Genomic DNA, 17,147 nt, shown 5'->3' with positions numbered 1-17,147 from the left:
CCAACAGTGTAAGATGGTCCGTTAAAAGCAAAGGACGAGCACATTCACGTTTGAGCTTCACTTGGAAATCTGTCGGTGAATGCAGTCGATCGTTGTGTTTGAAAGCCTATAAAAGTTCTATAGAGGCGAGTTAAAATAGTGAAAGTTTTTAGCGAAGACGAGTTAAAGAATATTACTTTTGCACGATTTATCGTTAAACGTGCTTGTTTCTGAGTATTGGAAAAAATGTAACTAAATTTATATGAACGTTGAATTTATTTTCTTCTTGGTATAATTATTATTCTTCTGTCGAAATACGTATGTACCTAATACGGAACACATCGAGTGTGCGTAATATGTAACGTGTCAAAGATGCTGCGATGCTTAATAATGACGATACAAAATTATATTTATCTTGTTGCGGCAATTGCAAAAGATAATAGCGAAGAATAGGTTCAGTTCGCTATCTTCATTAGAAACACGAACAACGTGCTTCTAAGGTGTGTCGTTCAACGTGTAGAAGACAAAAAAAATTAATACAATGCAAGCTTAAAGAATGGAAGATATTTGTCCATTTGTCTTCTTTATTTAAATAAATATTCATTTTTCATAGTAAAAGTAAAATTGAATGTAAACTGTTGAACTTTAGCTCGTGCGAATATCTGCTTTACTCTAATAGCTGAGATTCGATAATTCTGATCATCTGATTATCTTATATCATACAAAAAGAATACGTACATAATTTTTTCTAATACAACGTGGTCAAATTCAAACGCTTGCCGAGTAACATAGAAAAATCAACGATACGATATTAGACAATACTCAAACATGCAGTAATAACATTTTTTAGGAGAATTCGTGGTTGAACCTATTACGATAGAAAATAGGAAATAGAAAAGGGAAATAATATTCGGCTACGTAAAATTAAAGCGTTGCTTCTGTTTCGAGTGAGACGGAACGGGGGTGAATTATCGCGAAAGCAGATGCAGCCACGCCGGAAGCCAAGAGGTGGCTGAATGAACACACCGACGCGTATCGAACCTGCGCATTTCGTATTGCGCGACATGCATTGCTCGCCCATTTTACTCGGGGGCGGGATACATGTTTATACAGCGTGCTCGATGAAAAGCGTACTCGCGACATTTTCCATCCTCCTGGTAAGGAAAATTGTGGCCCTATGTAGAGGGTTAATGAACGACCGTTTGCTGTTGGAATAATTTCCTTTGATTAGAAGGAATTGTAATTGATGCGTCTCGTGATACCCGAATTTTCTTCACCGAAGACGTATTCAGAGATGTTTAAAGAGAGGTACAGTTGACACCACCGTACGAAATTGTCGTAGGCGAAAATTGACGAAGCGTTTCTTTGTTCTTGTTTCATTTATTTCGTCGATTTATTCGAAAAACTCTTTGGTATATACGATGTAAAAAAATAGACGAAACATTAAATTACAAGGAAAAATAAACGTGTATCTATAACAGAAGCGTGTTAGGAAGCGTCGTAATAAATGAGAGTTAATAAATGATAGCGTTAATATGGATTGCTATACAATTAAAATAGCCACATGCCACAGGGTGTCGTTCAGAATGGACCAAAGTGAAATTCTTTAAACTTCTAGGAGCAGCGTTTACAGCGGAGAGAATAGTTGCATAATGTGAGTAGCGTAACATCCTTCGATATCTTACAATCAAAGATAATATCAATCGTTATGCCTATACTGCTCGGTTGATTGAAGAGTCAAGTCGCTAAGAATCAGGTGATAAACGGGAGAAAAAGAAGCCGTAACGTTTGGCAGCAAGTTTAAGGAATTTACATCGGGTATTCTCAATTTTGTAGCTATGCGATTTGCAGTAAGACGATCAGATAATACAAGCATATTCCGAAATGTGTCTAGACAGTAGATGGTAGAGAAGAATTTCGAATGTGTTAGCGTTACAAGAGAATTTTGATACTCCGCGAGTAAGCCCTAGAGATTTAAAACCACGAGATGTAATTGCAGCGAGACGCGAATGGCAAATTTGAGGAAAAAATAATGCCCACGTTCTTAACACGACTCAACGAACATAGTGGTACACCGTTTATAGCGTAGTTAAAAAATTGAACTACTCTTTCCGTGGCTAAATCTGACCATGTGACATTTGGCTAAATTTCAAATAAAAAAGACGATTTGTCGTTGCAACAGCGTTCAGGAAAGCGATCAACGTAATTTTCTATTAATTAAACTCATTGACGACTATAACGCAATGGTAAATTTTGCGATCATCTGCGTATGGTACAAATTTCGCACGCAGGGAAAGCCCTAAATTTTTTAATGCAATCTTATCGCTGTTAAGTTTCGAAAATTCACGCATCGCGATTTTTTCCACGAAGATAGATGTCCAACTATCGTTCCGTACGAGAATGTTAACGTACTATTTCATTCTGTCGATTAAACAATTTATTTTTCCAACAAATCCTACTTCTTTTTGTCGAATCAAAAAATTGCAACAAATTTTTTCTTTCTCACGAGCAAAGGGAATATCCAATTATATACAAAGCGTTGGTTAAAAGATTATAGATGGGAAATGAGAAGAAATTTTTGTTTTCATCCCTAATATCTATCTTTAGTCTCATAAATTACCAAGAGATGAGATTCTCCGATAGCTTTGAATAGCGTAAACGGACGAACTCGATGGCTCTTAAAACCCGACCTTGTTCGTGGCATCGTCAGCCTAATTCACGAACTCATGAACCCTGGTCACGTGCCCCTCTCGTTCGTAAAATGTGTTTAGTATTTCTATGCCGCTCTTGATGGCCATGCTTTTAAATTTATGGTATTATACTTGGTGTATAGATGTGTGTGTGTGTGTATGTGTATATATATGTATACGTGTCGCGATATCATTAATAATGGACGTACCGAGCTCGATGAACCCTTCAGTGTTGTGAAACACCCTCGATTCTCACGTTCCCCGATACAACATCGTTAAAATGGCGAAATAAGAGCAACAGGGCGAAGCTTGCCCAGATTCCGCTTAGAATTTTATCTTCCATCTGTTTTCGTAATGAAAACCATGTAAAATTGACTGCTATGGAATTACGTAGCTGGATTTTGTATAACTTAATTTGTCATTGTAAATGCAAAAATAGAAGACTTTTAATGGAAAACTAGCTATTATCTTGTAAATTATAATTTATACATGATGGAGTAGCGGGGTGAAAAAATAGCTTGACGCATTTTTCGAAAATCTACAATAGACCTATCGAAGGAAACAAACTTTTAAATACGACGTTCTGCTTCGAAGAAGATTCAATTTGGATATTTTTCGACACGGGGTTTTGCTTCCGAGAAAATTTGGTTTGAAAATTTTGCAGTTAAATCCTGGCCGTGTGAAATTGTTAATAGACAAATATTCTAGATTATCCACTACAATAGATACATATTAATTATTAAGATGAAGTTTAATAATATAATATGACATAATAAGATAGCAATATAACGTAGTAATTAAAAGCTGAATGTAAAAATATAAGGTAGCGTAAGAAACTAGGAATAAGAATGCCATAGCCATGAGCCCAAAGTATAAATAAATTATGATTATTATTATCATCATTATTATTATATTATGAATGCAGAACACTAAATACATATGTACATTCAAATATTCTAATCTGACGTTTATTAATTGATAGTTAGAAATCTTTCTCTCCGTGATTGAAACGTGGCTTTCCAACTTGGCGAAGGATCGAGAGGTCGACTTCAGATCGCAAACTCGCCTAACCGAATCGGATAAACGCGTATACTCGCACGAACCGAAGTTAGCGTATTTCCGGTTAACCACCTGACGACGGTGGCCAACTTGGCTAGGGATTTTGATCCTGTGTTAACTCACGAACAGGTCAATTGTACTTTACAATAGGAAACGCTGTTATATTGTATATAAACTGGATAGAAGCCAAGAAAATTTTTCTCCAAAATTCTATAATGCAATTTCACCTTCTTATAGCTGCGTCATTTTATCTTATTGGCTACTATTATGTTATCTATAAAAGAAACGAAAATAAAGGAAAATAAGAGAGAAGGTAGGGCAGATCTTAAACAATGTTCACGCGGTCTTTTTAAACTATAGCCGGTCCCATTATGGTGAATTATGAGAACGATTGCTGGAGATATTTGAGCGTCCGCCACGAGCAAAAGTAGCACAGCAGCCGGATATAAATCGCGAAAGATTCTTTCGGGACCCCACGGTAGCTTTTACGGGTGCCACGCCGTGGATTTCTCCTTTTATTGGAAGGAAAACAATTTTATAGTGTCTACAGTGTTGCTCAACCGCGTTACGTGCCCCGGGTCGTTCTTACAGAGAGCTCTATCTTAATTCTACGATATACTTACAGTGACGGACAAAAGCAAGTTTAGATGTAAAATGAAAGGTATAAAGGAAACGTACCATAGCATTGCAAAATGGATTTCTATTTAATAAGAGCAATGAATAAATCAGAGAATACGTAACTGTTGTCGATATGGTTGGCCAGTATTCTTAGTATCTAGCAGGCATCTCTTTTACACAGTTTTTACAGAGATATGTATGTGTATATATACACACATATGTTAATTTTCGTTCTATAAGAAAATAATAGAATGCACAACATTTTTTGTTCTATATTATTTTGTTGAATTACGTACGATCAATAGAACGATCAATAGAATGCTTCGCATAGAACATTATTTCCTTAGAAAACGCGAGAAGCTTTTGAGTCGACCTAATGCGTAAGAACAGATTTAATTTTGCGAACTTTGAGCGTGTGAATGCGAGTAAGATATAAGTACGTGTGAGTTTAAGAAAATATAGCAAAGCCAAGTCCATTTCCAGGTTGTAAGACCACAATTAGATAAAATAACGATAAACCTAAATTTTCTCTTATTGCAAACATCAGTTTCTCTATTTAAATTTACAATTAATTATTGCGTCATTTGAACTTTGTATTTCTTACAACGTTTTTCAATCGTCGAATCCTTTGAAATGTTAAAATCTTAAAAAAAAAAAAAAAAATAGAATTATCGTGGCAAACGATAATTTGTCTTTAAGAATATTATAATTTAATTATGTTCAAAGTTAAATTTGACGTTATTGCGGACGATATATTCGCCAGGATTGAATCGATATCGATGCCGGCCACGATGTGAGAGCTGTTGGAGGAATCTTTATGAAGTGTTTACGCCTTAGGAAAGGTTTGAAGGGGACCTGGCCCAGAAACGTGTACCTAATGACATGAAATCGGGTACTTCGGATTCTAGCCAAGCTCTTGTACCACTTACATCGAACAATATGGCTAAATTTACGCTTTTACGTGCTCTTAGAGTACCGTGTTACGTGACTCAAGCACTTTCCTATCTCGTACATCGAATTCACCTTACAAAATTTCCATTTCATTTGAATCGATTTCATTTTAATCTATTTTACTCTGAACTAGTTCAGTGTTCGTCAGTCATCTTTAGATTGCAGGCGATCCATAAAAGTTTGGATTAAGTTTCTCAATTTCACGACTCTTCGTTTTCATTCGCATTCTACATTTTACGTGATAAAGATCATCAGTGGCATTTATCGCGTAAAATATGGAGCATAAATCGAAATTTAAGATTTAGGTGGAAATTAAGCGAGCTAATCGAATTTTCAGCTAAATTATGTGATTCTTTAATTTCAAAACACTTCGTTTAAATTCGTACCCTATATTTCACACGATAAAGACAAGATCAAGTAAAGTAATTGAAATTTAATCTAAATTGTACGGCTATCATCCGCGTGCTAATAATTTCAACGCGTTGGACTCGTTAATTTATACGATTTGAATCGTAACTGTTTCATTTATCAGTAAGAATTTAATAAGAAATTATATGGAACAGTCCAATTCATCGGACTTTGGTATAATGTGAAAATTTTATAGATGATAGTGTGAGTTGGGAATGCTGGAGAAGATTAGCGATCAGAAATTAGTATCCTTCAGATTGGTAAGCTAGTTTGATCATACTTTGGGATAGTGGTATTAATTATCTGTATTGCCGGAGATTTAGTTCGACGAAGCTTGTGAAATTTATTCAACGACTTCGTTTAGATACTCAATTTTTTGGTAAATACCGTTAATTACTATTGAAAAATATAGCGACGGATAAGTAAGCTGTGGCTGTAATTTCTTCAATATTGTTGCATCATTAAGTAGCACTTTACTTTGAATTGTTTATATATCTTTTGTTATTACGTGTATTCTGCAATTTACATAAATTTATATAAATTTATTTATATAAATAAATTACGGTGTACTTAACGAAACAGTATCTACATAGAATAAATCGCGTATAAAATATCGTAAATCCATCAAAATTCGATGTTAATGTTCCTTAATCATTTTACAATATCTTCGTATTAGAAGAATAAAAAAGGAAAATGAAGAGATTCTAAATAACAATTTCATAATATGAATAAACATTTTCACGAACAATTTCAAAAAATAATATATCCATTGTTCGTGCTTTATTTTATATTACAACGATAATTATCTCTTCGTGGAGATTATAATTATTTCTGTAAATAAAAACGAGAAGAGGAGTAAAAGCAAAGATCAGTCAGAATATCGATCGATTTTCCAAAATTACATGAACGTAAACAGACGTGTGTATATCGATTTTCATTTATAACTTTCAAATGAATTACTTTTTATTAAAATTATATTCTTCTAGTTTCAATAAGCAGTAGAAATTTCGTTGAATTTACGATGGCGTTCGTCGGCCGTCAGGTGTAACGATTCGCAATCGCCTGGGAAATTATTCGAAATTCACTTTCGTTTCGTCGGCGAAGCGACACGAACGGGTCTCGTAAATAATTGGCGCTTTAATCATTTTAAATGCACGGATAATCCGGGATCAAGTTCAAGATAGAGCTCCAGGACAGATACAGATTATTGCTCGTGCACAGGACAGAGCGGTATTTGCGCAAGACACGTTTAATTTCAACTGAAACAATTTAACGAACAACATCCTTAATACGAATCTTTCACTTTAAATCATAGAATGTACAACGAAATCCTCGTGAATGATGTAAATTTATGAGAACGCACAGGATGAATTATTCGAGTAATTAGAAAATTATGGCACGTTGTTTGATAAATCGGGAAGATTCTATAAAAATAAAAAAATAATTTTTATAGAAAAGTTGAGAGAAATGTCTCGAGAAGATTCGAACCATTCGCATTAAATTACATTGCACGATTAAACGATGAAGAAAAGTTTGTAGGAACAGGAAAATGAGTTAATTGAATAATATCAATATTATAACGCGTTCGTTTGAAAATTGGAGAAATTCGGAAAGTCTCCGTTACAGGAAAGTTCCATAGAAAAGTAACTATCGCAGAAAAATTCTGTAGAAAAACAGCTTCTGCATAAAAATTCTTACGTACTTTCTTTGAAGATAGAAGCATTTCTTTCGTGTTACACTGGCAAATATGTAAAAAATACTTTTCACGAATAGTACTAAGATTTATGAGAACATACAGAATGAATTACTCGGGTAATTCCAAAGTTATATTACGCCGATGCGTTTGTATGTAAAGACAGTGTTATCGTGAAGAAATCACTGTAAATTTTCTTCGTTATAAAGTGATGTTACTTCTTTCAATATTTGGCGTTTCGCATGCACAATATTATGTTTTCACGAATTCTTAATTGAATAAACGATAAATGTATTTGTGTTTTTGGTAAGACTGGTTCTAAGTGGAATGTGTTATATTTTTATCGTGAAAATGCAAAGGAAATAGTATTTCTACTCGTAACGCAAAAAACATTTCATTAGAAATATCGAGTGTTAAATCTTGTTTGCAAAGAACATTAAACCTTCACTTGTTATAACACGATCTTTTAATACTTCTTGTTCCTTTATTTTTTAAATAAGAATTGAAAATGGGATAAGATGATGGATTATTGATAATATTAGTAATTGCAAACATCGATCGACATTTAAGCCGAATGAAATATCGTATAAATCTTTAATATTACACGGGAACAGAATCATTTTTATTCTTCGATTGTCGACACGATCGATCATACCGCCGGTCAAATTATAAATCTGGTGCCGCTGGCGTTTTTGATTTTATTGAAATTAATTCGCACGATATTAATATCCGCGTTGTATAAAATTGGAATAAAAATCGTGTAAAATGAATCTTGCACGTTCTTCCCATGAAATTCTTTTCAATTATTATTCTAAGTTGGATATTGTTGTTCTCGATTGAATTTTTATCGTCCAATATAATTTGCCAATCATGGTTCGCAAATCATGATTTGCCTTTGGCTTAGACAAATTCTATGAATACGAGTGTATTATAGGTCCCCTAAACATCAAGTACCATAATCTTCTTTCCTGTTAAACACTTTTATATCTGTCACATTCACAGTATCCTGTCTGCAATCTTTGCCTATCAATTTTAAATCTTTCAAATCCCAATTTTATGTAATCTCCTCACAACAAAACTATTTCTACACCTATATCTTTCGTATTATATTCTATTTCCTGTACTGTACACCCTAAGATCTTCGCCATCATCTAATTATTTTCACAAGTATTCTCATAGTCATATCTCGCATCGATAAATTAAAAAATGTTCAAACCCGAACTTTATAAACCTCTGAAAATCTAAACAGAATCAAAAACAGGTTGGAAAAAATAAATAAAAATTCTCATCCGACAATATCCTACGTGCATACATTATACTTCCCTGCGCTATGCACTGGTACAATTAACTAGAGCAATCTTTTCTGAAACTTGTGCGTATCATTAAAATTCCCTCCTCTTACAATCCTTATCGATTCTAAAACCTTCCAAATCCCAACTTTTAACTTACAGATCTGCCAATAATGAAACTATTTCTACGTTATATTCTGTTCTCTGCTGTATACGCTTGAAAATATATATTTTTCATAGGTACACTCTCATTTCTATGTCGATCAATTAAGAAATAACAAACTTCGCAAAACGTTCCCAGAAGCGTAATAACAGCAATAGAAATAAGACTGAAAAATACTGGAAAAGATAAGGAAAAATACTCATCTAACGATATGATGGTGAATCTCGCGTATGTTCTATGCGTCATGTTCCCCTACATTACGTACCTGTGCAATTAATTGGCACAATTCTTTCTAAGATTTCTGTATCTCTTACGTTCTCCCAGTCCATAATCATTATCAACCGCAAAATTTCAACTTACAAATCTCTGCACAACGGAGCTATTGCTGAATCTACATCGTCTATATTATATTATACCCTATACTGCCACCTCCCTATACTCCCTTCCCCATATCGATGAATTAAAGAATTCGAAACCTTCTCGGAACCTTCTCAGAAATTCAATCAAACCAACAAAGATAAGACCGAAATAAAAGTGAATTAAGACTGGGGAAAATAAGGAAAAATACTCACCCGACGATGCGGTGAATCCCGCGTGCATGCCGTACCTCGGCGCGGTCATGTGTTGGGGGTGCGGCGTCGGCTGGAGCGCGGCATGTGTGGCGGACACAGGCGCTTGAGGATGCGTGGCCGCCGGCCGCGACAATATCGTGTCGATGCCATGCGGATTGCTTCCGACGGAGGTGATAGAAGTGGCAGGACTATGTTTTCCACTTCCAGTGGGTGAAGCCTGCCCTTGAGTGATCGTAGACAATGGAACGCTGATCCTGGGTAAGTGAATCCCGGCAGCTTGTTGTTGCTGTTGATGATGAACCTGCTGTTGTTGTTGTTGCTGTTGTTGCTGCTGGTGCTGCTGATGTTGCTGATGGTGACTTCGTTCAGCCATAGAGTGCAACGCTGCCAATGGCTGACTGGCCAACATGCTTCCACCGGCGGCGCTCAGATTTAAAAATTGGAGAACATGAGGTGCGGCTGCTGCGTGAAAATCGTGCAACCAGGGCGGTCTAGGAGGCGGTGGCGAGTGGCTGGATGCAGGAGGCGGCGAACACGAGCCCAGAGATGAACCCGCAGACGAACTTCTGTCGCCTTCCAAGTGACTGTTCCGTCTGTGAGCGTCGCTCAACGACGACATGTTCTCGCCTGGCTGCGCCTCTGGGCTCGAACGAGACTGCAAGTCCGTGCAGGGCTCCGTGTCCGTGCAGCTCTTACCACTTGTGTTGTTGTTGTTATTGTTGGTCAGAGAACACACCATCTCGCACCACGCATAGTTCGGCAATGAGCGGAAAATTTCGGCCGGGACTGGAAACCGGGGTTTAAACGACAAGATCGTTTGCAGATGATGGGCGGGTCGAGCACTTTGGAGCGCGGTCACTGGTACACACTAAGCATAATCACTCACGATTTGGCGGTGGACTGGTTCCTCACCGATCATTTTGTTGCGCTCCCATAATGTGGTTTATTTGGTTTTTCGAAATATTACCTTCAGGATATTTTAGAATGCGTTTTGTAGGGATATTTCTTTTTAGGAGAAATTATTTTTGATTATTATTATCATTGGTGTTAGCTTTATTTAGCACGTGTGGCTACTTTAAGGTTCTCCAGAGTCCAACGTGAATTTGGAATACTATATAAATAGATTTGAAAGATTATTTCATCAAAATATCCAAAATTTGGTGGACGATAGTTTTATTTACGTTAATGGATTCTTAACAAATTGACTTTTCAAGATATTTTCTTACATAAAATATTCCAAAATGATTTTCGAAGACCACTGCGTTTCAATCTAAATTTTCTCTTTTCTCGATGCTCAATACAAGACTCTCCCGATCATTATGTTCCCCAATTTCTTCTTTTTCTCTAGTTCAACGTAAATTCTCTACCACTGTGTTTTTTAACATAAATTTGTTTTCCCCGAAGTCCAAAATAACCTTCTTTTCACCACTATATTCTACAATATGACTTTCTTTTTTCTCAGAGTTCCATATAAATTTTTCACTATGTTCTCTAATGAAAACTTTCTCCTTTCCTCAATTCCAAAATGACCTTTTTTCCTACTACATTCTCCAACGAAGATCCGCCCTTTTCCTAAGAAATGCAAACTGATCTGTTTCTCACCACTGTGCTCTCTATTCCAAGTTTTTCCTTCTAAAGTTTAATGCAATCTTCCCCCACCACAAAGTTATTCTCCTATACAAATTAATTTCTTCTAAATCCAATATATCCTCCTTCCATCACTGCACTCTGCGATACAAATCTCTCCTTTTCCTAAAGTTCAGCATGAACTTTCCATCGCTGTGTTCTCCAATACGATTTTCCTCTCCCCCTAAGATCCAATATAAACTGTCCACCTCCGACTTCTCAAACGCAAAGATTTCTTCCTTTTCCTCTCGTCCAATCCTCTTCGTTCAAAGTCCTTATCTCACTAGATTTTTTCCTCCCCAGATGTTCCCCTTTCCCAAAGTCCAAACTTCAACAACTTGTGTTTTCACCACTGTACTCCTCTATCATCCACCGAAATCCTTGCCTCCGAATAACAAACCGATACCCTGCAAATTCACGAATCATGCACGCCTAATATCACTTAAGGTACGACATCTCGGAAAATATGGTTGAAAAATCACGTCGATCGTTGGGTACACTATACTAACTTGTTAAGGGGGTAGTAGCCGAGCGACTCGGCTCGCCAAGTGGTATGCGACTGGGGTGCATCGGGAGCCAAGCTCGTCCGATCCGACTTAACTCGCTCGAAGCATGGTCGAGGTGCTTCGTGTTTGGTTCGGGTTTTGGTTTCGGGTTCTCTCGGCTCTCCGATAGGTCGATCCAACAGCCGGCTGTGCAACGAACGAACGAAGTGGATTGGCGTGGAAATGGTGGGTCGGCTGAACATCGAAGGGCGGTTCTGTTCCAGGATTGGCCAACCTCGGCTCATTCCTCCGGAAGAAGAGGTGTTCCGGGCGGGGCCTCTCAATCTCGCGTTAGCTTCTTGTTAAGCGTCTTTCATTGTGTGTTTAAATTCGTAATTTATGATCCCGACTGAATAAAACAAGAACTCGCTTGGTGTTCCGCTTACTGGCTGCTGGCTGGTTGGCTGGCCGAGGCTAGGAAGCCCCCTGGCTCCGGCTGAGCTGTTTGCCTGACTGGCTCCGCTAGTTTGCTCGACAACTGGGCACCTCTGTATGACTATGGTGACACTACCGCCTCGATAACTTCCTTGCTTCCGCCGCCCTCTTCCTTTCCACCCCTTCACGCTCCTGCGTATGCCCTACCACCCCTCTTTCCATCTCTCTTTTCCATCTCTTTTCGGGGTATATACAGGGTGGTCAATAGGGTATACTCGTTTTAATTGTAGCGTATCGTGTCGTAGCTGTTGCCTCGAGCTGGGAAGATTAAGGCTTCGTCGGGTCTATATGTCGGTTTATTATACTACGATACGTACGTTTCTATGTATACGTAACGTGATTTTTTCCTCAGCTATCGATTCACGTATTTTGTCCAGGTATTAGATATAAAGTGTAGCGCGTCTGTTACAACCCATGAAGTATGTATTACGAAACAAGTATATGCAAGATGTTCAATTATATTGGTTGCTTCGAAGAGGAAAATGTTAACATTCTGTTGAGTCTATAAATCAGCCTACGATACGATGATACACATATGGTACGATGGTACACCCGTAGCACAATTTTCTCTCATTACCGATCAAAGTATTTGACCAAGTACCTACAAAGTATGTACAAGACATAAAACAAAAATATCAAGCCCAGCGTACGCTGCTTCTTGTATCTGTAAAACCATCCTGAAATTACCAACAAAATGTCCAATCGAAATAGTCAAACCAGAATATTCATACGAGTGCTCTAACGAAAAATTAAGAGAATACGTCGTCTCGTTAAGATCCTACGTTGTTCGATTCGACAAACAAAAACCGATGTTTGTATCATTATCCTGTTAGCCACCCTATATGTATCACCATCTCTGTGCCGGTTCACTCCGACCGGACGAGTCTCCAGCTTTTCAGCCAGCCAAGTACGCGTAGACCGAGCAAATCGAGTTATTTGCTCCCGATGGTCCATTTGGCTTGCTCCTACGTATGGCGATGCACGTGTCAACGAGAATTCGCTTACTTCATCCGGCTAAATCATTGCCACTAGGATCACGTAACTAATGTCGCTCCTTGCCTCTCTCTATCCTTTTACAACTACGCTTATCCTTCGCTCCAAACCATCTTCATTTGTTTCTGGTATCTGGGTTCAGCTAGATCTGGCGTTCGACCAATCTAATGATCGAGCCAACCGGACGAACCTTTCGCTCGTTTTCCAACCGAAGGATGAATAATTTATGCCGGCTGACTGCCGGCTACCCCCATTTCCCTCCTCCGAGCTTCAGTTCGCTGGCGTTATGTTAGGCGAGAGGTTCGTCGAATGTCGAATCGACGGATAATGGACGGCGAGGCATCGTTCCCGGCGAAATTGTTTTGAACTGGAGGGTTTTAGGCGAAGGGAGGGGAGGATAGAGATTTGATGTTACTATTGGTATATGTTGCTACAATGGTTAGATGGTATTCTCCATATTGATTCCGGGGGTGGCTCCGTCAGACCAGCTATCGTCGGATGGACTTGCGTCTAACCGAGGAAGTTTATTTCTCCATTTAGATTTCTGCACTGTATTGCTTCCTCTGCAGTGTATTTCTTCTGGTTTTCAACGGTTCAAGGAGAAAACTTTGCGAATACTCTGGATGAGGGAATAGCAGCAGTAGGAATTATGGGGTGTGGATGTTTTTAGGAAATTGTAGATTTGACGAGCTTTTTATTCTTTTGAATTTAGATTTGTTCGGTATCCTATTTTTTTTTTTTTTTGCTGAGATACTTTTTTTTCGTTCAATAATTTAACGAGATTTTTCGCATGATATTTTACTTAAACAAGAAAATCGTAGGATATGGGCGTTTTTAGAAAATCATAGATTCGACGAGCTTTTTATTGTTCTGAATTTGGGTTTGTTCGATATGTTGTTTATTTATGGTGGTTTCTTTTGCTCGATAGTTTAACAAGATTTTACGAACGATATTTCGTCAAAGCGAGAAAATTATAGGACGCGGTTATGTCCTCTCGTTCTGGGATTATATTTGTCGAGTGTATCGCTTCTTTATATGCCAGGAAGTTTCTTTTATTCAGTGGTTTAAAAAGAAGATCTTGTGAATGACATTTTGAGAAGGGGAATTTCCTAAAGACAGGAAATTACCGGATGTGGATATTTTTCCTCGTTGATACACTCTGTGTGATTATTTTGTTTTCCTTTCAGTAGCTTTTTGAAATAAAGATATTAAACAAAAAGAGAAAGGACATTTGAAAATTTTTTCTCTATTATTTTGAATAATTTGATAAATGTATATTTCCTGGAAATTCGATATTAATGGCAATTTTTTTTTAAATTAAAAAATCATATAAGAAAAGGAAGATACGAAAATCTTATAAAATATAATTCTTTTTCCATTATTCTATATGATTATGATAAATCAGTATGTTTTAAATTTTATTTCGATTATAATATTGTTTAATAAATCAAACAATAATAGAAGAGAACATATAATATTAAATCGCGTATAATATTAAAAGAATACTCGGCAAATATTGTTTCGCTATCTACCTGAAGCTAATTTTGATTTATTATCAGCAGCAAGAGTCAGGGTCGGGCAATTGAGGTCGATACGGATCTATTAGGGCCGGTTCTCGTAATAATCCGTATTAAATGGTCGCGATACAGCACGATGTAATAATATAGAGACAATGATACGCGATAAAAGCGCGACGCTTCATGAAGACGCAGCATATGGTGCATTTTATGACTGTTCGATAGCACCGTTTCAATTATGGAAAATAATCTGTCGATCCTCTGTTTAAATAAGATGATTTCAATAATACACACGCAAACATACATTGACTCTCGATACAGCTGAACGTATTATTTTATTCACAATCGAAATCGAAATCGAAATTGGTTTTAACAAAATTCCCTGAACCTTCTGTTCCGGTCAGATAGCAACATAATTCAATTATATTTGCAATTTTAAGGTACGCAAGGTACAATATTTAAAATTCTACTTAATATTAAAATTCAAAATATTTGCTATTTTATACGAAAGTGTTAACTAAAATAAAGAATTATTTTATTCTATTGTTATCTCTAAAATAAAATTAATTAAAATGAAAATCATACCTGATCGTTGTTTACCTAATTTAAAACCACATTCTTCTAACTACAATAATTAGTTCATATAACGCACATATTATATCGAATAAACGACAAATTATCTTAAGTTATTCAAATTATTGTTTATGTATATTAAATCCGTAGATGACCAAATAGCATTTCAATATGCGAATGACTCTTCTTTGAATTATTTTACTCCATATTTGGCTGATATTATTTTGAAGTAATTAAACATTAGCTCATTTAAATGCAATAAATAATTTTGCCTCGAATTATTCCACTGTTCAATTGTTAAATCTGTGAAATAATTTCTTATATCATTTTATATCTAGTCTACACCTTAGTCTACGTTAAGTTACTTACTCACCATTTCGCGAATGACGACTGCGGTCTTTGCACTAGAGAAATGAAAGAGTTAAACAGTTGATTTCAGGCCCAAGTCGCAATCTAAAACACATTTATGTGGCAACGTAACGCGTTCACGCATCTATATGTATATCTATAATACAAGTAAATACAGGCAACGTAACGTCCATTCGCTTTGAATATAATTCGAAAAGAATCGCGGTTTCCGTCGGCGTAATCCGCGCCGCGGTGGCAACACCAGAACATAAATTTCTCGTTAAGGACTGCCCCCCATCGTTCGGTTTTATCTCCTTCCTCCTATAGAAAGTCATTACGCGCCTCTTCCATGTCTCCATCGTGTTCTCTCACCCTTTTTCATCCGCTTTCTTCATCCTAGCTTCCTGTTTACATTATGAAAAAACATATCGAAAGGTATATACAGCATCTATAGCGTAAGTATACTATTAAGAATACAATTCTTACTAGCTACAGGAAAATTGCTAAAAGGACGCAGAAAGTATTATATTTGCTCCTTGTATCTCTTCTAGTAATAACGAACTATAATCAATTCGGCACAAGTATCATTAAATTTCGTATCATTTGGTAATATTTTTACGTTAAATAAAAATACTACGTAAATGAAATATAGGACCTGATGAAAGAAACACTTGGTTGGAAAGTATGTGGTATGCACCTATGCTGTTTATGTAATCATTGTAAAAGTTGTATAAATTCACTATAGATGATTAATGTTAAACATTTTGTAAATTATTAACCGCTAAACCAATATGACGTAACACAATATGATGTAAGATAAGTAGGATAAGTAAATAATATGACAAGTATAATAAGAAGATCCGCAGCCTCAATGCAAGGCATTACTGTAAATAATAAAAGATAGCAATAAACCACTAACTATTAACCGCAACTGTTAACCATCGACCTCCAACCATGGGAAAAGACAGGTGTCGTTAGCTTGAATTTTTGCAAACTTTATCATTACCAGTATAAAGTTTTATCAAAGAATCGGAGCTACATCTCCGGTACCTCCCCTTATTAAACCACCATACGTTATTGTATATCTATAGAAAGGGTTGATTCGCATCGATAAAATCCGTGCAAATTACACCGTCACGTTAAGTAATATGTATTCTTCTATCTATTCTAAAAATCCATTTTTGAATCAGCGTAGGTTATTAAATAGTACCTGTAGAAAGGGTTGGTTTGGACCAATAAAATCAGTGCAAATTACATCGTTACCGACGATCAACCGGCAATAAAGCTTGCTCTGTCTTTCTCTTTCTCTCTGTATGTCTCACTCTCACTCTCTCTCTCTCTCTCTCGTTAGAGGATGTAACGATTCGACGGCCTCGATTAATGGACTCGCGCCCGCGTTTGGGTCTTCGCGACGAATTGAAACGCTTAACGCTTAGCGATTAGCGAATTCATTTGCAAATCGAACCATTTGCTCCGTCCCCTAAACGGAAGTGTACTTTGATTCCCGAAGATGGATGTTTCTGGTAAAGAGGAGAGAATGAATTAGGGTGTTTGTGGTTCAGGCATTAGAGGCTTGTCAGATTTGTAAGTATGGTTTTCGAAGTTGTTTGTAATTAAGAATATATAGGAATATATGGAAAATTATTTATCTATGCGTGGATAGGGGAATGAATTTTGCGGGTTTTCTG

General features: G+C 36.8%; 1 protein-coding gene across 1 annotated transcript in view; it reads right to left on the bottom strand.

Moving 5' to 3' along the window:
* Nucleotides 1-11,477, bottom strand: part of LOC100741697 (homeobox protein Nkx-6.2-like) — a 51,935-nt gene extending 40,458 nt beyond the window's left edge. The window contains exon 1 of the mRNA XM_012383388.3: nucleotides 9,423-11,477. Coding sequence (XP_012238811.1) covers nucleotides 9,423-10,161 — 739 coding nt within the window. The 5' untranslated portion in view covers nucleotides 10,162-11,477. The remainder of the gene's footprint in view (nucleotides 1-9,422) is intronic.
* Between the last annotated feature and the right edge of the window lie 5,670 nt (nucleotides 11,478-17,147).

The sequence above is a fragment of the Bombus impatiens genome, unplaced genomic scaffold (genome assembly GCF_000188095.3).
Source record: "Bombus impatiens unplaced genomic scaffold, BIMP_2.2 scf_0217, whole genome shotgun sequence".
NCBI lineage: Eukaryota > Metazoa > Arthropoda > Insecta > Hymenoptera > Apidae > Bombus > Bombus impatiens.
Note: the sequence above shows the minus strand (reverse complement) of the source record. Positions and strands in the feature narration are given on the sequence as shown.